General features: G+C 50.0%; 11 protein-coding genes across 11 annotated transcripts; 5 read left to right on the top strand and 6 right to left on the bottom strand.

Annotated features, from left to right (window-relative positions):
- Positions 1–2: 2 nt before the first annotated feature.
- Positions 3–2692, top strand: CC77DRAFT_964749 (hypothetical protein). Its single transcript, XM_018535696.1, has one exon. The coding sequence runs from the start codon at positions 157–159 to the stop codon at positions 2584–2586; it is 2430 nt and encodes an 809-aa protein (XP_018385268.1). The 5' UTR covers positions 3–156; the 3' UTR covers positions 2587–2692.
- A 129-nt stretch (positions 2693–2821) lies between these two features.
- On the top strand, positions 2822–4000 carry CC77DRAFT_1062183 (hypothetical protein; the record flags this gene model as incomplete). The annotated part of the gene is made up of 1 exon (XM_018528499.1): positions 2822–4000. The coding sequence occupies one exon, from the start codon at positions 2822–2824 to the stop codon at positions 3998–4000; it is 1179 nt and encodes a 392-aa protein (XP_018385269.1).
- Positions 3840–6059, bottom strand: CC77DRAFT_1041205 (HET-domain-containing protein; the record flags this gene model as incomplete). The annotated part of the gene is made up of 3 exons (XM_018527229.1): positions 3840–4146; positions 5200–5386; positions 5528–6059. The coding sequence occupies 3 exons, from the start codon at positions 6057–6059 to the stop codon at positions 4143–4145; spliced, it is 723 nt and encodes a 240-aa protein (XP_018385270.1). The 3' UTR covers positions 3840–4142.
- A 1043-nt stretch (positions 6060–7102) lies between these two features.
- On the top strand, positions 7103–8292 carry CC77DRAFT_143300 (hypothetical protein). The gene is made up of 2 exons (XM_018530252.1): positions 7103–7387; positions 7443–8292. Exons 1-2 carry the CDS (start codon positions 7248–7250, stop codon positions 7978–7980), a joined length of 678 nt encoding a protein of 225 aa, XP_018385271.1. The 5' UTR covers positions 7103–7247; the 3' UTR covers positions 7981–8292.
- CC77DRAFT_143301 (hypothetical protein) lies at positions 8293–9377 on the bottom strand. Its single transcript, XM_018530253.1, has one exon. It carries the CDS (start codon positions 9168–9170, stop codon positions 8604–8606), a length of 567 nt encoding a protein of 188 aa, XP_018385272.1. The 5' UTR covers positions 9171–9377; the 3' UTR covers positions 8293–8603.
- A 1743-nt stretch (positions 9378–11120) lies between these two features.
- CC77DRAFT_143328 (hypothetical protein) lies at positions 11121–12603 on the bottom strand. Its single transcript, XM_018530254.1, has 3 exons — positions 12213–12603; positions 11579–12160; positions 11121–11527 (listed from the first exon to the last, which is right to left on the bottom strand). The coding sequence occupies exons 1-3, from the start codon at positions 12390–12392 to the stop codon at positions 11510–11512; spliced, it is 780 nt and encodes a 259-aa protein (XP_018385273.1). The 5' UTR covers positions 12393–12603; the 3' UTR covers positions 11121–11509.
- A 189-nt stretch (positions 12604–12792) lies between these two features.
- CC77DRAFT_1031868 (RNA polymerase I associated factor, A49-like protein) lies at positions 12793–14333 on the top strand (the record flags this gene model as incomplete). The annotated part of the gene is made up of 4 exons (XM_018526695.1): positions 12793–12922; positions 13024–13933; positions 13981–14109; positions 14162–14333. 4 exons carry the CDS (start codon positions 12793–12795, stop codon positions 14331–14333), a joined length of 1341 nt encoding a protein of 446 aa, XP_018385274.1.
- Positions 14334–14799: 466 nt separating this feature from the next.
- On the top strand, positions 14800–15214 carry CC77DRAFT_1009554 (hypothetical protein; the record flags this gene model as incomplete). Its single annotated transcript, XM_018523603.1, has 2 exons — positions 14800–14986; positions 15051–15214. The coding sequence occupies 2 exons, from the start codon at positions 14800–14802 to the stop codon at positions 15212–15214; spliced, it is 351 nt and encodes a 116-aa protein (XP_018385275.1).
- Positions 15215–16428: 1214 nt separating this feature from the next.
- Positions 16429–17734, bottom strand: CC77DRAFT_937729 (Der1-like protein; the record flags this gene model as incomplete). Its single annotated transcript, XM_018534566.1, has 4 exons — positions 16429–16896; positions 16970–17174; positions 17262–17579; positions 17700–17734. 4 exons carry the CDS (start codon positions 17732–17734, stop codon positions 16429–16431), a joined length of 1026 nt encoding a protein of 341 aa, XP_018385276.1.
- A 181-nt stretch (positions 17735–17915) lies between these two features.
- On the bottom strand, positions 17916–18966 carry CC77DRAFT_143458 (hypothetical protein). Its single transcript, XM_018530255.1, has one exon. The coding sequence runs from the start codon at positions 18684–18686 to the stop codon at positions 18000–18002; it is 687 nt and encodes a 228-aa protein (XP_018385277.1). The 5' UTR covers positions 18687–18966; the 3' UTR covers positions 17916–17999.
- Positions 18738–19608, bottom strand: CC77DRAFT_1009556 (hypothetical protein; the record flags this gene model as incomplete). Its single annotated transcript, XM_018523604.1, has 4 exons — positions 18738–18945; positions 18995–19077; positions 19344–19443; positions 19562–19608. 4 exons carry the CDS (start codon positions 19606–19608, stop codon positions 18738–18740), a joined length of 438 nt encoding a protein of 145 aa, XP_018385278.1.
- Between the last annotated feature and the right edge of the window lie 64 nt (positions 19609–19672).

The raw sequence follows: 19672 nt of genomic DNA on the forward strand, positions 1-19672 counted from the left end.
CCAGTTGGCCCGCACATCCCTGCAGTCTTAGCGCCATGCGGTCCGACGCTAACTCCGAGGCTCGAACTTTTTTCCTATCATCTTTCCGCGACAACAAGTCCGCTGATCAGAATCCAGCTGGGAAGAAGAGAAGAAAGAGAAGGGATCGCTATCATCATGGCGCCCGTCGCATCCGAGTTGGCAACACTGCGCGCACTTAGTTTCCGCATCTCGTCCACGCCAACATCTCAGCTTCCCCAACACGTGCCTGCCATAGCTGCATCACTAGCCAATTGCAGAACTCTACTCTCCTCGGCTCAGGCCTCAGGTACCAAGGCGACATCCTCTGAAGCATCTGTCGCCATACACAAATTCAGGACTCTCCTCTCCACCTTGCTCCAAGATCGGACTCCCCATGGAAGATGGTGTGCCATAGTGCTGATCAAAGCCACTATTGAAGTTGGAGGTTGGGAGACTCTACAAAAGAGTTTGCCGTGGGTGCGCGGTCTTCTGGGATTCCTAAACAAGCCAGATTCGCCATCGTCCAAGAAGCTGTGCATCATCACCTTGACACGGATCTTCCTCCTAACCAGGGAATACCCGACGTTGATTCGCGAAATTACCACTCCGTCCTTGCCACCATTTCTCCAGACCTGCTTGCAGCTAGCGAACGCCAAAGCGACTCCCGTCAGTCTGCTGCAGATCATCCTGGAGAGCTTTAATGAGCTACTGCCCCGACATCCTACTATCTTCAGGTCTTACCTCAAGCAACTTTACCCGCTTCTGGGACGCCTCATCGCACCCACACCATCTGATAAGACCAGTCAAGAGCAGCAAACCGGAGCTAGATTTGGGACTTGCTCCGAACTTACCAACGCGGCGCGCCAGCTTTATGTGCAACTGCCCTGCTGTGCGCCGAAGGGCGCTTCGAGCGAAGAGTGGACGAAGGCTGTGAAGAATATCACAAACCTCACTCATCTGACTTCGGACCGCGTGTTCCGTGCTGTGGTAGAGGACTGGCAATCTTCAGCGCGGGAAGCACCCCTCTCGAACGGACATACACTAGACGATGAAGTCCAAGATCTAGAGCCTGGCTCCGATCTTTCACCATGGTCAGGAATCTTTGCTGGTGGTGAGCGTTTGGCGGGACTTCTCTACGTCATCAAGGAATACATTGAAAGCCCTACAGTAAACACAGTGTATCTCAATGTTGGCATGATAGTAGACTTGGTCTCAAGGATGCTTTCTCTTACAGTTACAGCGTCTGCGAGCAAGAACTTCCAGAACACTGTGCGCCTGAATGCGCAAGTTAGTAAAGAAGAGCGTGAAAGTCTCTGGTTGCTACTACCAGACGTGCACGTTGCAGCTATCGAGGTGCTTCTCGCGTTAGCACACCGATCTCAGACTAGCACATTGGCATTGGACCCTATCATCATCGACCAACTCGTATGGGTATTTGGCGCAGAGAAGGAGACTAGCCAGATCCGAACGGTGTGTTACACCGCCATTGCTGCTCTACTAAAGAGATCCGGTGTCGCTCTACACAAGGCTACTATCGACTCTCTCGTACCGCTCATCCGTACTTGCTGCGATGATCTGCTACCATCCGAGATCGCGGCACCTTCGACCCAACAGACTCCCGGCCAAGCCAAGGCGAATGGCAACAGTCAACCTCAAACTACCGCTAATGCCGATAGCTTCCTCGGTACTACGAAAAACATTAGCGGACCCAACCTTGGATTTGATGGTCTGAAACAAGCCGCTCACAATCTGCTTCCCGTTTTGGTTTCGAACATTCCGGCTCAATACCTCTCCGACTCGATGCGAGGCCGGCTAGATCGCACCGCTATCCTTACGCAACACAAAGACGCCATGGTAGCTAGCGTGCTGAATCCACCACCAAGCAAGAAGTTTGGAAAGCCTGCCGCAAGCATCCTACCACTTATGGCCCGGTCTTTCTCGGCCGAGAAGGATGTCGAAGGCATGCTCCGACCAAGAATGCCGGTGATCCGTTTGGGCGGTAAAGACTTGGAGGTGGAAAATGAGAACGATGACGACGAAGAGATGGAAGTTGAAGAAGAGCAGGCGGAGGAAGAAGAGACGCAATCGTCGGAACAGGCGGATGATCACTTTGCTGGACAGGAGTTGGACGACCTACTGGAGACAGCTAGCCAGCCAGATACAGTCGCAAAGGACTTTGCTATGAAGGATGCGCCAACACCCAGCAAGCTTATCGAATCTACCCCACGATCGGTTCGTAAAGGTACACTTGCGCAACGCCCTAACATCTCTGAACCTACTGCTTTCACCGAGACGAAGCGACCGATAGGCGAGGATGGGCCTCTTTCACCATCCAAGCGACCGAGGACCGACGAAGACGAACAGCGCACAGCACACCCAATTCCTCCTGTTTCGGCATTTGCGATTTCATCAAGTGGCGCAGCTTCTGATACTACTGTACCCGCTACCTCAGATTTCGCCGCTACCAGCACTGCTTCAGTTGTGCCTGAACTTCCGGAGCCAGGTGAAGGAGGCGATGACGATGACAGTGACGACGACAAGATATCCCTGGTACTTGGTCAAGACACGGACGATGAGTCAGATTAGGGGTTTGTGCAGTAGCAGTAATTGTATAGTTATTGTAGCTTGCTGAAAGGCAGTGAAGTGGTAATTGCAAACGCAGCCTGTGCACGGACATATATCTCATTCTCCCACCAAACAACGGTTTTCTTTGACCCTGTGATTGCTAGTGCCTACACCGACAAGACCAATTTCGCGACTTCTAACAGCAGCGCTCAGTGCCATACGTGCGATATCGATAGTCGGACGTTCGACTATCTTGATGGCAAGACATACTCACATACCAGAAGCACCGCCGTATATGCGCGGGCCTACAACAGTCCTTCCACTACAACTCAACGAGCCGCTATCATTTAAGCAGCCTCTGAAGATCCCAAAGGAGAAGGAATACCCCTGGGACTCGCACCAAGACGATATTGTCGTCAATAGTACCGAGCTCAATACAGCAGGCCGCAAGTTGGGGATCGACCATTATCGACACCAACTCACTTTGCGGAAGACGTATGAGCACATCACCACAGACTTTGCAGAGGACATGGAGAAGCTCGTTCCTAGAGACGCGCTACCTGTGCCCTGTTCTTCATCTCCACTATCCTCTGACAACGAGAACGAAAAAGAGAATGATGACGGAGACATGGAGCATGTTGAGCATAAGATCTGGGACGGCAAAGCCCGCCTTCCTAAACCCAAGTTCAACCGTCTCGATTATGACTGGCCAATCTACCGCGCCACAACTACCAATCCTTCCGTCTTCCTCGCCATTATACGCATCGCAGAAAAGAATCTCCCGTTCATAAACTTCGATTCCGCCATTACACATCTGCCCAACCGACCCGTAAACGCTTCTCTACCAATTCTTCCATTCAACAACGCTCCCAACCGAAAGTGGAAAGGCAAGGAGAAGGCTGTGTTCACGGACGATCTACCGTATGAGAAGAAGAAAGATGAGCAGCTCATGACTGTCCTCTTCTTACCGGAGTTCTACAAAGATGGCAGGCATGCTGTGGGTTACTACGACATAGCGCCTGGTCGAGACAAATCGATGAGACTGGAGGCTGAGAACGTTGTACAACTACTCTTCACTCCTTGCGACACAGAGGATCTGGTGCGCTGGGGATTAGTGCACTGGGTTTATGACGCGAGTAGTATTGATGAGGCGAGGACATTGGATGATGCGGCCAAGAAGGCACTTGAGGAGGCGGATACAGAATGTTCTCGAAGCAAGGGGACGGAGGAGGTGGGAATCGAGGATCAGGGCGAAGAGCCGGATGCGGAGTTGATGGAGTATGTTGGAGCGAGAGATGGGAAGTGGTTGAATTTTGGTACGGTGGAAGATTACGATGAGTGGGCTGAGGGGTTTAGGGTTGTGAGGAGGATCTGGGAGAGGATGCTTAAGGGTGTGGTGACCAGTGTGCAAGAGGGTGAAGTGGAGGCTCAGTAAGATGGGATCGAGGTTTTGGCTCGGTGAGAAGATTGGTTGAATTCGTATTGCGATCGTTGAAGATATAGAGTTCACTGTCAGCCATCAATCGCCCCAAGGTAATCCAGCAAGTCAAGATCATCAAATTGCGATCCTAGCGCAATCAGCTTGTGACTGGCGTTCTTCGGCATGTCAGGGTCATCCACAATCTCCCCATGAATCCCCAATTCATAGCGACTCCTGCCAATAAAGGTCTCTCTAGATATTGAGATCCAAACCTGGAGACGGGTTTGATCTCTATGTCTAAGTGTAATAGGTTTCGACCTATGCAACTCTCTAAGAGGAGTAGTCATGCAATCGTCTAATGACTCGAGCTCAAGGTCGACCATAGGCATGTAAGACATAAGCTCACTGACTGCCGCGGCTCCGCTCCGTATCATTTCCTCGCCATCCGGTAGCAAAGACACTCGAATGCCAGCATGTAGAGAAGACCAGTGTCGAATCCAATTGACAGAGAAGTTTTCACCAAATCCAGTAGAAAACTCTACCCATCCCGGGGCTACAGTATCTGGCAATTGTCCGTTAACCATATGCGACGGTGACAATATAGAGCAGTGATCGAGGCAGACTGAAGATATGTTGACTCGTATAGGCACTGCCACAGGGCGTTGGTTGTGATTATCCGGCTTCTCACCAATGATTGTAATGCGAGAGCGTTCGATGTCATGGGCGTCGTAGCGTATGCTAATTTTCGAACCAAACACTACATTGATCAGTCAACTAACTGGAGAGTTTTGTCACTCAGGTCAAGCGTACGCGGTTCGGGTTCCAGTGTACGAGCTTCCATTGGAACCGCTTCGCCGGGATGACTTGGTCGCAGTCGAAACAGTTTGACATCTCCAGGACTTCGACGAAAAATCAGTTTTCCTTTATGTACGGGTGATAATAATATAGCAGGCCTCATAGAAGGGTCTCCATCTAACGAGCAATCCAAGATGCCAAGATACTTATCTCGATTTTCGACCCCTTGTACTGGACTTATAAGCATCTCGATAGATAATGTGGTTCCAGTCAGAATTGCATGCGTGCCACGAGCTGGCATATGCATGTTGTGGACCTCGTCGAGGAATGACCTTGGATTTGGTGCAAGTAACGGTGAATCGCCAAGAAAGACTGATGATTCCAGATTCGATCGAAAAGCCAAGATCGATTGATCTGACGATATTGCAAGGATAGCCTGCTGTAGTCGATAGAAAGCTTTACTACCTTCGCCATACAACAAAGGCATGTTCACGTCGAACAGCCCCATGAGGCAGTAAGCTATATCTTCCTCACGTGTGGTAGTTCGTTTCGAAGCCCACTTCATCTTTTGCGCTACGCTGAACTTCTCAAGCATTGATTCCACATCTGCCTCTCCAGTGCTTGGACAACATTGACAATCATATTCTGTCGTCCTGAAGAGTGGAATCTCATCCTCTTTTGCTGTTTTTTTCACCACCAAAAGTCCACTTGGCATTAGATCCGAGGGCGGATGTAATTGGGGTATACGAGGCCGATGTCTCCGTAACAGTACAGCTGTGTGGATTCCAGTAGCTGGTGAAAGAAGGTGTGTCGCAAGAGAAATGCGGCTGCCTAGAAAACTCCAGTTCATGTCATAAAAATGCACACGATCAGGGGCAATCATCTCCTGGAGTGTCCAGCCTCGAGTGAGCCATCGACATTGGGAAAAAGACTCGTCGTCTCCAGTTACGCTGTCAGAGATGTAGGCGTAGCAGATAGTGGCGTCTCTGTACCATCTGAACATAGAGTTGATGGCCTCTGAGAGCTCGGCACTACTGTCTTTGTTGATATTGCAAGTATCAATCCATACAAAATCGCATCCGTCTTGCAAGGCTTGCGCACATGCTTTCTTGATCTTGAAGTAACCTTTCTTTGCACTCCAGTCAGACTTTGGTGTATCCCGCATATCCTCGTACAGCACCTCATCGTTTTCCCACGTATGCGATAGTATTGCGTACTTCGGTTTTCTCGGACCAAGAACGACGTGAAACTCGTATGTACTGGCGTTCAGCAATCTCATCGAGACTGTGATCTAGCTGTGCTGTGTCTAGGCTTCACCAAGGCAGAAGGTGGGGCTCTTAATTCGTCCGGTGCTGCGGGAGGCGACCCTGCAAAGGTAAGTGTTAATGTGAAAGTGTTTGTGAAGTCTGAACAGAATCCAGGACACTATCACGAGTTAAATTTGAGGAAATTGGTTCGTGCACAAAAACTGAGTGGCAGTTCAAATGCATGCCTAAGTGTCATGGTGAGAACGCCCGCCTGCTTCAGCTGCGCCCCTCACGCGCAACACAGCCTTGAGTGATCGCATGCAGACGACTTGCAAGGTTAGCGCCATGCACAATCAATCCCAGCCTGCCGCGAGTAGCATGCATGCACTCTATCATTTGCACTTAGGTGTGGCTGAGCGCAGATCATCGTTCTCAGTGTCGGATAACAACTGGATTGTAAGGCCGCACGGTGGGAAAAGGCTGGTGCACTCTGAGGGTATCGCAGCGCCCTGAGTGAAAGACCTGAGAGCGATGTCGCACTCTAATTGTAGCTGTTGAAGTTTATATGGAGGCACAAAAAAGGGTACGTTACGGAGGCTCAGAAGCTTTAGCGCTTGCCACTCCAGGACTCCTCCTTAATCTGACCGCTAGAGCCAGCAGCGCATGACGCTAGTACCCTTTCGTCCTCTTAGCATGTCATGTCCACGCGAAGCTGACACGGAGGCCAACCTCTGTACTCCTGCTCTTACACGACATATCGCGACGGCGACGATTTTAATGCCGAAAGAATCTTGTAAACTACAGTTCTCGACACGTATCGGATCGCCACACTGTGCATCAGTGTCGCGTACCCGAGTCGCTCTCACTTAATAAACAATAGTTAAATCGTGTTTCGTGGGTGCTGCCCGCTGTTTTCCCGCAGTAGCAGGACTCTAATCACGTATTGAGTGTTAGAGACAGCAATTCTGCGACTACGTCGATTATCGCCACGTCAGTGGACTCATTTCACGGACATACTGTGGCTCGCGATCTCCTCACTCCACACTGTCTATTACCTTCACTTAGATCAACGTGCTGACGCAATGACCTCGCTCATCTCCGTTACTTAGTCCTAGCATCTGGCTTGTGAACGTAGTTCCTGCCCTTCTCCATACACCAGAGAGTACACAACTGCATCAACCTCAGCCACCGTGGGCTAGAACGTGACACAACTTTCAAGCATGCAGCTTTTCTTTCTTCTTTTTACTCTTGTTGAGCTCGTCTATACGTCTCCTGTAGCATACCCTCTCAGTAACAACACTTTGGCACGCCGAGGGGTCATCAACGCTACAGAGGAGCTTGACACAGGTGGCCATGCCGGGTGAGTCACTGTTTACATGAACAAATCATGCACTTGCGCCTACTCACTCCTACAGATTTCTCATCAATTCACAAATGCGGTGGCCTCGTCTCCCAAACTACCAGGTTCTAATCCCATGGTGCTTCAAAGATTTTGCCTCCGAGCAAGCTATTGGCGCACATATCATCGATCGCGCATGGGAAACCTGGACCCGCACACTCGGTGTAGCTTCGCTTCAAAACGGCCACAACTTATATTTCAGCCGCTGGTTGTCAGCAAGCGGAGATAGCTACCCTTACTGCTATGACGCGAACGGCCAATGGAACCATCAGATACCTCCGCAAACTGTCTGTATATCTTTCAACTACCACTACCTACCAGGTGTTCAGGCACGACCTACAGTTGGTTACAAAGCGACCGATAACACACCGGGTCGACACTGGATGGTCTTTTCGCATGACGCGATGATCCGAAATCCCGAACATGTTGCTGCACATGAACTAGGTCATGTCTTTGGCCTTTTGCATGAACATCAGCGCGCCGACCGAGATTTCTACATCAATTACAACTGTAGGAATGTTATCGGATTCGATGGCGCACTAGCAAAGGCTTGAGCTGATGGCTACACTGAGGATCAGCTGTGCACTCAGCTAGGGGTCGCCCAGATGTACGGATGGGCTGGCGCAGAGTTCGTCAGGTTTGCACCTTCAGCCACGGATATCGTTTCACCATATGATTTCCACTCTATCATGCACTACGATTGTCGGCATGGAGCTAATTCTGCAATATGGGGACCAGATCTCACGAATCCTTTATTGTTTCCGATGTATGCGTTCAATGTGGCGGGGGATGAAGCTCACTTTTTGCCTCTCAAAGGTGGTAGGCATTATCCGCACTTCGATATCTCTGCTGGCGACGCGGCTACCATTCGGGCTATGTATCCATTCTACCCTAACGCCTGAAGGGATAAGGCTTCAACATTATTCACTAGATCCATCGTGACTGATGTGGCAGATGTGGATGGCACTGTCGCTTGATGGAAGCGACATGTACGGTCTGAGCTATGACTTCCTCGAATGCTCCTTTTCGAGACCTTCAGTGAAATTCGATCGTGCGATGCCTTCCCGTCTTGCGATATAAGCAACTTGGTCTAGATACGAATGGGCCTCATACAACAATGAAATGTCAAGATTTGCTTTATACGTGAGCCTGATTGTATCCCAATCCAGTGACCACCTCATACAAGCTCCCAGTCCTCAATCGTATTCTCAGCCACCCCTTGACTCGGTGCCGTTTCCTCGGTCGTGTCCTCAACTATCCTTCTAGGATTCGCGAATTCCTCCGTCCAACTCCTAGCAGTTTGATCGAAAACCTCCCTCCTGTACATATACTCGTTTGCAATCTCCCATTCAGCTGGATCATCCGTATCCGGGCTATCCAGAAACGCTCGTATGCTCAACAAGACCGTCGAAGTGTTCAATACAGGGCTCCATTCCATGGTCAATATGTTCAGACAAATCCATCCGTTTTCGCTATCGATGTTTGGATGATAGACCTTGGTCACGAACTTGACTATTGGCGGGGCGCGTGGGTAGACCTCTGGGAAGTCCATGGTAAGGTGGAAAGTACCGGATTCGTATGGAGTGTCAGGAGGTCCTCTGATTGTTGCTTTCCATGAGAATAGATTCGATGGATCAGTGGGTGCGGCGGAAAGGCCTTCTATAGGATCGTTCGTGAGGTTTTGCAGTTCTTTTTGCAGACGCCTTCTGGTGTGAGCCAGGTCTCGTGATGAAACCACAGACATGTTGAGTACTGATTTTGAAAAAGCTATCCCAGAATCTAGATGTGTGTGGAAGCTTGATGCGTGAATGTTGTGATGGCGCTGCCATGGTTGCTGATTTAGGCAGCAGCCAAGTACTTAGCCTAGGTTTCTTCAGGCGCTATGTCCAGAAAAGCGGACGGCTCTAGCATGTACCCTCCAGCGACTGAGAAATGATATATTTTGCTTCTCATAGTTGTTGAAGACTCCGTCTTCCGGTAAAGCGACTGTTGTATCGGCTACCCGGCTCTTAGTTCACTGACGTCATCCAACAACCCCCTCTATCTGGCTGTTACCACATATCTTTGTGAACACAAAGAAGGCAAAATCCGTTACTGATGCCACTATGTTCGGGTGATAGCCCAGGGATCGAAAAAGAGATTCTTATGAGTAGGAGACATGGACAGTAGAAGCGCGTGTTTTGCACACTGCCAAAGTCTACCTAGGTACTCGCAGAAACAGGGCCGTCCGGCCTTTTTTGGTGTGTTTCCAGAAACCATCGACTTTTTCCTCGTATTTTTTATAATGTCCTACAAGATAGTATGTTGTTTGGATGGAGACAAAAAGGTAATAGAAGGGACTTTATATTTTCGTGGGCCGGTGCAGAAGAGCGACATCATGGTGTGATCACGAATGCAGTTTGTTTTTTCTGGAGTCCGCACAAAAGCGTCTACCCACAGTCCTATGAGACGACACTCTGGTGCCGAGAGCAGCAAACATGGGTTTTCCTCGACATCATTTTTAGTTGTATAGTCTCGAATGGTGTAAAAGATGGTAGACTCTCAGCTGCAAGAAAGGGGACTTATATAGCGACTCTAGCGGTGCAAACAGCAGCATAGTCGCTTGTCTCGACCGTTTGGTCACCGAGAAGAGAGCTCTCTAACAGGCATCGTAAAGTAGCTGCGGGTCTTGTATACCAGGCGACATGCCATTTCTGGCGATCTGTTTTGGTGTCTCCCATGTTTTGTACTTTCTCGGCATTCGGGAGATTGTTCTGGAAATTCAGGGAATAAATTTGGAAGGGACAGCTGCCCATGGTCGTGCTCGCCATCTCTTTTCTTGTGCATGGGGCGAAACAACACAACGACAGGGACATGGCTACGAGCTAGATCAATTTCGGAGTCTCAAAGCGGGAACGTCCCCCCTTCTCTAGTTTGATCTAGACGCTCGCACTGCCATCGCATTCTGGTAGGCCGATTTGGAAATATACTCTTATGAGAGTAGATTTTGACGGTTTAGTTGTCAAGAGTAGACAAAAGCATCCAGATGATCTTTCCCGAATTTGAGTACTCCGGGCCTTCCATCCCCAGGTACAAAATTGGATTGTGAAATTGCTGCAGGACATCGGAAGGTTGACACTGTATTTTAGCCGACAGCAGGCACAGAACATGTATGGCATGACTTGCATTTTTGGGAAAAGAGGTAATGATGAGGATAGAAGACGATGACGGTGGAAGGAAGGGCTTATATAGTGGTAATGGTGGATGACTCTGAGTTCCTAAACAAAACCGATATTCTTGTTCCATGGTATTTCGTGTAAATAGCATTGTAGATCAAAATGCGCCCGCCACACATGATCGTTGTGTTGAAGTATTTAGGGCACTCGTATGCCGAATATCGACTTCATCTCAGAAATCAAATATACCATAATGCTCTTCTGGACCGGCAACACTATGATGAGTTTTGACGTCCTTTTCGAATTTGTGGAGACTGTGTACAGAGTCTAGGCCAAGCTCGCCGACCGCAACATGCTGGAGATGTTTGTGCTCCGATTCTGCGCAACTGGAAGATTTGCCTCATGCTTTTGATCATGACAATTCACGTCACTTCTTCGAACCGATCACAATAGGCGTGTTCGACATTTTCGATGCCGCACATCGCTTTTTCCTTGAAGCATTTGGATCGCAGACTTTTGGAAGGCTATGGCAAGGAACAAAATGGTGTGCAGGTTATATGTCGTCGAGTGGTTTTGAACAAAAGGTCCCTGTAAACCATGGTGTAGATTTTTGGAAAGCTCCGCCGCAGAACATGGTTTGTTGAAGGGGGTATTTTGGGGAATAGAAAGGTACTGAGGTCGATAGAGGGATAGAGAAGCAGCTACAAGAGAAGCTTTATATAGGTGTTTAGAGGAGAGCAAAGAAGCACGTGATTTAGACTGTGGAGAACATACTGTGAGGAAACACCAAAATACGGCAGCATGCACGCATGACGTTCAATTCCAATTTCGTAGTAAGCTGAAATCATTCATGATAGAGGAGTGCAATAGCAGAGAGAGGTGCTATAGGAATAGTAATACTTCAGGACCTTTTGTTCCAGGCACGCTTCTAGGCGACTGGAGTCTCCTGTTACTTATCGTTAGCTGTGTATTGCGCGCAATCTGTATGTGTACTTACCGCTTTCAGAGCCTCAAAGACGTTCTCCGTATCCAAGACAACAGGCTCAGACTTGACACCATCCCATTTCCTCTCCCACTCAACAGTACCCTGCGTGCCATTTACGCCATTTACAGGCCCGCCGTCGCGCGCACTCGACGATACACCACCATATGCGTGCCCAGCACCACCATCATGGCCCTTTGTAGATTTTCCACCACCCACCACGTCTCGGTCGCGACTGCTCTCCTCAGATGTTTGATCGCCTTGGAAATATCCCGATCTACCGCCTGTCAACTTGTGCAACTTGTCACCAACGCGCGTGCCAAGCTTAGCTGGCTCCTCACCCTCATTGAACCTGCGTAGGATGATGTAGCCCACGAAGCCCCAGATGAAGATGATGGTAGCCGAACAGCTGGCGATGATGACGGTGGGGACAACAAAGAGGAGGGCGAAGCCGACTAGGAAGAAGGTAATGGCGATTGAGACAAGGATGCCAAGGAAGAGGCAGGTTGAAAGGGAAACGAGGAGGGTGGTTGCTGCGAAGGCGAGGAAGAGGACGAGTGGGAGACCAGTCAATGCGGTCTGGGTAGTTAGAAAGGCCTGCATATGGGTGTTAGAAGTATCTCTCAGAGGACGCATAATAGCATACTGCTGCTTTCGGGTTCTGGCGAGCGTATTCTCGGGCCCTCTCGAGCATGTGCTCGCGCTGCTTGGGCGGCAGCACCTGGTTGGTGGTGGTCTCGATCTGATCACCCACTCTTCTCGTGGTGTAGTGAATCTTGTTGCCTATATTGTCGACCATGTCGCCCGCTGTCTGGAGAACGGTAGGCATGGTGGAGGTTGTGGGGATAGGTGGGATTGGAAGCAAGTTCAGTGGTCAATGAAACGATGGATGATGGAGATGATGTGAGTGGAAGATGAAGGATGGGGATAGGGATTGAATTGTTTACTGCTTTGGGGCAGCTGCATTGACTAGGTACAACAGACGGAAACCAGAAAGACCCGTGTGTGCCGTGATCGCACTTGGTTATGCGGGAGTGCGGCAGTCTGGAACGCGTCTGTCGCGTGAACGTCATCGCGCCTGCACTAATGCACTAGTCCGTGCAGCATCCCTGTTGCTCGGCTATGCCTGCTAGTTCACCGCCCGAAAGTTCTGCCAATTCGCGATTGAACTTTTGAACTTTTTTGACATTTCGCGACCAATGCTGCCATATCGCAACCGCAACGACGACATGAGTGAAAAGAAGAGAAAGAGGCAGGAGCAGAATGGCGAGCGGCCCAAGAAGAAGACATCCGGCGCGCCGCAAGGAAATGTGCGCGTTCAGATGGTAGAGAACAAAGAGACTCTGGGTCCACTTCTAGGTATGATAGCTACTCTGGACACTGTCGCATAGCTTTCGAAGCCATCGGAATAGACAAGAGGGTATCGGGCGCTTCTATGAGTCGTTTCTAACACAATCAAGCTGTCACACCCGGTCTCTCCATGCCATCGAAGCTATCCTTCAAGCCATATAAGCGCACCAAGATCCTACCACAAGGCGAAAGCAGCGAACTACTGTTCCAGTCCTCCGATCATCCCCGCCTAGACTACACCGCCTCAGAAGAGCAAGATGGCAGCGCCGAGAGCCAACTACAAGACTACATCGGCGTATTCGACCCTGCGACAAGCAAGTTGCAAGTTGTTCCCGTCAAGAGAGTCGTTGTACGAACCACACTGCGAAGCGAGGCACAAGAAATGCGCGACGAGCAGGAGAGGTTGGACGCGGCCGTGAACACCGTCACAGCAAAGAGAGCTGCCCTCGCAGCAGAATTCGGATCTAAGAAGTCAAGGAAGGCGCTTGAAGACCGGACACTCAACGCCATCAAGAGCGGAACTGGCGCCGAAGATGCCGCGAGAACCGATGCGATCGCCGAGAACGTTCTGCAGCAGATGTCTTCTGCGACGGCCGTTATGCCAAACAAGGACGATCTCGCAGCAGCCGTGGACAGCTCCAAACCTCGCCCGATACCCAACCTCACAGCCGAATACCCCGCCGATGTTTACCCCACAGACGTCGTGGTTGGAAGCGAGCTGATGACTATTCTGGATGTCAAGGACTGGGTCCAGGCCTCATCAGCTGGTCAGGGTGTCAACGTCACCAGTAAATATGTTGCAAAACGTATCGTCAAGCTCGCAAAGAACAAGCAGATACAGAAGTTGAAGGTACTACGCTTCATACTGCTTTGTATCAACTTCAATTCTGCATTGTTTGGAGGAGGTGGACCGCGTCCGAAGAAGATACCCATGAAAGGAAAGTTGGAAACGGCGATGGGTGAGGATACGCCTGCTGGTCAAATCATGGCTATCAGGAGGAAGTTTGCTCCCGAGGCAGGGTGAGTTGCAACCGCTTTCTGTCATTGAATATTTCTGACCTCTTCAGTAACGGTGAGATGCCGCGTTGGAACATCGATAACCTCATGACACACATTGCGGCGGCAGCACTCATTGTTGACGATTTCGAAGTCGATGTGAACGACCTCCGAGACGACCTCAAGCTCGAGAACAAGGAGTAGGTCATCACATAAGGACTTGCCTATGTCACCTATGCTAACGCTGCACAGGATCAAGCAATACTTCGCCGAGCTCGGATGCAAGCTCACCGCACCAACACAGACCGACCTCACACGCATGAAGCTTACCAAGGCCGAAAGCGCCAACCACTTCATCGCCAAGCTCAAGTTGCCATTGTCATTCCCCAGGGTCGGCGGAGCACGAGCGAAGAGACGTGCTTAGCCGTGATGCGCACGTAATTACGGCCTAAAGACCACAAGGCACCAGCAATGATACCAGCAGTTACACCTATGAAGTCACTTTTCCATTCGCAGTAGTCCAACATGTCCATTTCAGCCGTGCGGGTACCTTTTTGTAGATCACGCGTGGAGACCATCTCACAGCATGACAGCTGTATCACGCCATGGCCACCCATCCAACAAATCAAGACCGCCTAAACCAGATCCCGACCCCACGTAGAATCGAGATCCACGGAAGCTATTCACTAGATACATCATCGACTTGTCTGAATCCGTATGCGTATCCCAAGTTCCGCATGTGTGTGCACCCTCATCATGACATCACCACAATCGTGACGTACCATTTGCGCATAACCCCATCAGCACCACCACCACCTCATCTCCGCATATAAGATAACTATCCTTTCGCCCCAAGTAAGTCCATCCAAAAACACTTCAAATAAAACCAAATGCCCAAATCTACCGGTCCCCTCCAAGAACAACTCGGCCTCGGCACTGCCAACCAATCCACACCAAACAACATGACCGACAACACCACCGGAATGGCTGACAAGCTCGGCGCAAACAAGGACACCAATGCTATCCCTAGCCAGAACCCTAGCGTGATTAGCTCAGCGGGTGCAATTGGCAAGCAGTGTATGTCTTGACATCTTCAGCCACATGTCTTCCTCAATGTACAGATGCTAATCAATTCATACAGTCAACCCCGACGGCGCAATTGGCCAGATTGGCGAGAAGGTCGGAGGACCATTCAGCAAGGACGGCGTTATTGGAAGCCAGTTTGATGCGAGCAAGAATGGTATCGCTGGACACGTCGAGAGGGCTGTCGATGGACCAAGTAACCCTGCTGGAAGCTCAAAGTAAAGTTCTACTTTAGTAAAGACGTAGGAACCTGTATTATAGCCAAGAGGCACTCAATATAAGAAGCATAATTGCCACAACTGTTGTTACCATATGTTTGCATATATTGTTATTATTTCTAGTCCTGAAATCACTGCTACTGCTGAGTATTAAGCTACCGACATACAGATGATAGATACCCGAGTAACTCAAACTTCATTCCACCCTATTCAACCACACCTACATGTTTAGAATCCTCTCCCTCACGCTTACACCCCTCAGGTAGCACAATGACTATCTGCCCACCCCGGCGGCATTGTAGCCGAATGTCTGTTCCTCGGTGGATCGCGCAGTTTCCCACCCGTGTACCGGGGACAACTCAACCGGCCAGGGCGCTTACACGGATACAGCTCTGTAGTTGCCTTGAACCATATGCCGCAGTTCCCGGAACCGCAGTACCAGTCGATGGTATGGTTCTGACACATCTTGTTCTGGAATGGTGCTGTTGTGGCGGTAAAGCAAGTTGTTCAAAAGTGAACGATACAATGGTGGGTGACTTTAGAATGGAGAAGGATATTGGAGTAGCACGGAGGGTTATGTAGCTATCAAATGAGGAGAATGTCGATGATGTATTTATTTGTGGTGTATCGGGTGGGTGTGCGAGGTATTAGTGAGATGTATGCAAGCCTGGAGAATCGCATATATGATTGCTTCGGCATGATCGTAGCCCAGGCCCCTTATCTCATACACGAACCCATGCTCTAACCCATATTACACGCTTCTGCCGTACGATGTCAGCCGTACTTATATTTAGTATGAATAGATAGGATGTGTCGACTGGAGTGGCGGCGCTATCATGGGAAAGTCAAATAATCTCTATGTCCTGACAGATGCCTGAGCTAGTCTACATTGCAAGCCTACTGCAGAAAGACTAACCACCATGGCCGAAATAGAACAATGGTAGATACACAAGACTAGGACTGGGTGCGCTCGAACTTATAGAACCCATCATTTCTCTGACACCGAGGCGCGTCACTCCTCAAGGACGCAGTACGACTTCAGACCCTGAATGTACACAATTACTCCAGTTGGTTGCACATGCAACAGAATAAATAAGTACGTATTGTTTATTCAAGCCTACCCTCAGCCAAAGGCCAAGGTGCGGATATGCCACTAAACCCGCAATAGTACCAAGGCTCTGAAGAGTCAAGGATGCGCGACATTTTCAGTCAGCACATCTACTCTCCCAGTCTCCTCCCCGGACCCATGCCACCCCAAGCATTCCCCGTAGCCCTCGCTGCACTAGGCGGTGCACCACTTCCAGCCGCACCAGCCGTCCTGCCCCTTCCCTCGACAACATGACCGAATCCCCTGTCCTGCACACTGCCCGGCCTCGCACTGAACCAGCCCTTGACCATCTGTGGCGTGCGGATATAGTTTGTTCCACCACCAAACGTAGGCCAGATGCGTGTCAGGAAATCGTACAAGTGAGCGGCGATGAGACCGGTGAGTTGGCCGGCAGCTGCATCGGGACCGTCGATGATGAAGGTCATGAAGAGCATGGCGAAGGGGAGGTATTTACTTTCGAAGGTGATGATGAAGAAGGATACGGAACGCGTGGGATTATCTTGGGCGAACGTGTAGGCGTATGCGAGGGACAGCGCGGGGAGGAAAGTGTACTGGTTCAGAATGCCACCTGCTGTTGCCTTTACGGGGACTGTTAGCACAAGTCCATTCCACAGCACGTTTGTATCAAAGCGACAAGGCGAACAAGGTAACAAAGGCGCGAGAAGTCGCAAAAGTATGTAGGGAGCCAACACCGCCTTGCGAAATGGAGAGCATTCGCAAAGCTTTCTCAAGTGACAATCCCACCATGCCTACACACCACACAAGTCCCTTTGATTGATTGCGAATGACGGAACCGCATGATGTGCAAGGGTATTCTTCCTCCGTTCCAGGAACCGCTTCAGCTAGAAATAGTAGGCTGGGCGGGCAGATAATCGGAGGTGATTTGGTGACCGAAGTCGTCGCAGACAGTTGTGTCGATGCGACATGGGGAGTTTCTATGTACGCGTGGCCGCGGAGTGTTTGCAGATAAGTACTTACGGCAATGACGCTCGCGAGAAACATGGTGTATACGAAGAAGTCGCCGGGCTGCGAGAAGCGAGACGACTCCCGCTCGATGGAGCTGCCGTATTGGTATAGAAAGTATGGATCAAGCAGAATGCCGAACTTCGGTTTCGTGATCAGAAACGCCGTGAAGATTCGCCAGAGCTGAGGGAACACCTTCGTCGTGAAGACATAGTGGCTCGCGAAGATGTAATGGTAGAGGCTAATGATGCCGCCATAGCCAGCAGCTGATACAACGACTGCTGCAGCTGTGATGGTCCTGTGGGGAAGGGTTAGCAATTGTTCGCAGGTGTTTGCGCAGTAGCTTGAGAGCTTGAGACAAGCTGCAAGCTCCAAGCTTCGAGTGTTGCAGAGCTCGATGAGGAAGAGACTCGCTTACCTAGAGACCGGCGGGAGTGTCCAGAAGACATCCATCGTTACGTGAAGCTATAGCAATTGTACGCGTGAAGGTGTCGTGAATGAGGACCAGCGAGTGCTGCCTGGAGAAAGAGGAGCAAGCGAATTCGCAAGGTGGCTTAAAAGCCCGCGGCGCGGGTGGGGGCTGCCGCTAAACTGCTTCGCGCCGAATCACGTCATTGGCTACCGGAGCTTCATTACTCACTTGCACACACTGGAACATTCTGAAGCTACACGAACATCATGATACTTAGGTCCTCAGCAGTAATCATCGGCTCTCCCTCTACCAAATATGATCAACACCATCTACATGAACTAAGTTCCATTCATCTGAGTCCTGCCCAATTTTCATGCAAAAACACGCATTGCAACACATGTTATTCCAATTCTTCTCCGGCTTCATCGCCACGAGAATATCCGTTTTTTTCTTGTTACACTGATGGCACGTAAACGCCGTCTTCTCTTTGTAGCGATGCAAGATCCAACCCTCGCGAAGTTCCCACCATTGTGCATCTGTGCGGCCTCCTTCAGTCATTGTGGATTCGGATTCGGATTCGGAATACTGGCTGTCTGAGGCTTCGTTGTCTGTGGATTCAGAAGGTGTAGATTCGACAACTGTCGATCCCGTGGATGAAATGTTGCTAGTTGGAGAGGAGTGGATTATAGAACCCTCGGTTGTAGACCCGGTATGCGAAGGTTGGCTAGTCGTGGATTCGGTGGTGGTAGAGCCGGGTGAGGGTGTCATCTCGATAGAGGAAGAGGGCTCGCGCTCTCTTTTATCGGGGGAGGGTGTTCTCATTGTGTCTGTGAATATGGATGCAAGCGGTGGGACGAGTACAGGGGCTGTGCGTGGTGAGGTAAGTGGGATAAAGAACGCAAGTGAAGTAGTGAAATGGATAAAGCCATCTTTATACAAGGTGAAAGCAAAGACAATCCGTTTTGTTGTCTCCACTCCACAAACACTTGGCATGAAAGCCTGAGACTGTGTTTCATACCATATACAAAACGGTCGTGCAAAGTCTTAGTTATTCTTGTCTTGAGTTCCATGAACCTCACTCTCACCCCCCACACCAGGCGTCCCCCGTTCCTCATAAGAGTCTTCATATCTTCTCCATATTTCCATGTCTCTGGCTACTCTCTTGTGATGTCGGACGCGGTGCTGGTAGGCGACCATGCGCTTATCTGCTTCGAGCATACCACCCAGTATCATTCCCGACATTTGGATGTAACTAGTTTGTGTCAGGGAAGAGTAGTACGCAAATATTGGAAAGCACATACGTCTTGAATTGAACGGTAAGTCCCTTGTATACGGGGGAGAAGGCGTATGCGACACCACCTGCCACGGCGAAGAAAGCGCCCCACTGTAACCCTAAGTCAGCCATCGTACTAGTAAACCAGAAGTCTTGCATTCTCTTGATTCATCCACAATCGATCGCGCAACCTTCATATGTAGGCAGACGCACATCTTGGCCAATGATATCCGCGGGTGCACATAGTAATCGGACGCACACAATCTTCCTTCTCTTTCTCGTCATGCTGCCACATTTGCCGATAAATTACGGTACATCCAAAAAGTAGACTGAAAGGCAGTATCACAAGAAGGATGTGGAAAAAGACGTATGCATACCTTCGTACCCCCAATCAACGCACCCCTTGCAGCTTCCCAAGCCGCCTCATTGGTCTCCGCGTCCTTTTCCAAGCTGCCATGTTGTCTCACCATGATTGAGCTATCATTGGTGTCGCGTGTCTAATTAAAGAAACACTGTATCGGAATCGCAGTTGGTCGATAAAGATGTTTGAACGTTGGACACGCGATGAGATGTAGATGAGGTGATGTCAACGTACATTTTCGGTCGGAGCTCGGACATGAGCTTGTTTAGTGGGGGTGCCATGTGGGGTGCATGCTTCATCTCAGATGAAGATCGGGTACATTATCCTCACTACACTACAATACTC

Source organism: Alternaria alternata (assembly GCF_001642055.1).
Source record: "Alternaria alternata strain SRC1lrK2f unplaced genomic scaffold CC77scaffold_12, whole genome shotgun sequence".
Lineage (NCBI taxonomy): Eukaryota > Fungi > Ascomycota > Dothideomycetes > Pleosporales > Pleosporaceae > Alternaria > Alternaria alternata.

What these genes read in the sequence shown, in the direction of transcription:
- CC77DRAFT_964749 (XM_018535696.1), top strand. Translation starts at nt 157, where the DNA reads ATGGCGCCCGTCGCATCCGAGTTGGCAACACTGCGCGCACTTAGTTTC.
- CC77DRAFT_143300 (XM_018530252.1), top strand. Translation starts at nt 7,248, where the DNA reads ATGCAGCTTTTCTTTCTTCTTTTTACTCTTGTTGAGCTCGTCTATACG. An exon ending in GACACAGGTGGCCATGCCGG is followed by an intron (nt 7,388 to 7,442) that starts GTGAGTCACTGT and finishes TCACTCCTACAG; the next exon opens with ATTTCTCATCAATTCACAAA.
- CC77DRAFT_143301 (XM_018530253.1), bottom strand. Translation starts at nt 9,170, where the DNA reads ATGTCTGTGGTTTCATCACGAGACCTGGCTCACACCAGAAGGCGTCTG.
- CC77DRAFT_143328 (XM_018530254.1), bottom strand. Translation starts at nt 12,392, where the DNA reads ATGCCTACCGTTCTCCAGACAGCGGGCGACATGGTCGACAATATAGGC. An exon ending in CTCGCCAGAACCCGAAAGCA is followed by an intron (nt 12,161 to 12,212) that starts GCAGTATGCTAT and finishes ACCCATATGCAG; the next exon opens with GCCTTTCTAACTACCCAGAC.
- CC77DRAFT_143458 (XM_018530255.1), bottom strand. Translation starts at nt 18,686, where the DNA reads ATGCCAAGTGTTTGTGGAGTGGAGACAACAAAACGGATTGTCTTTGCT.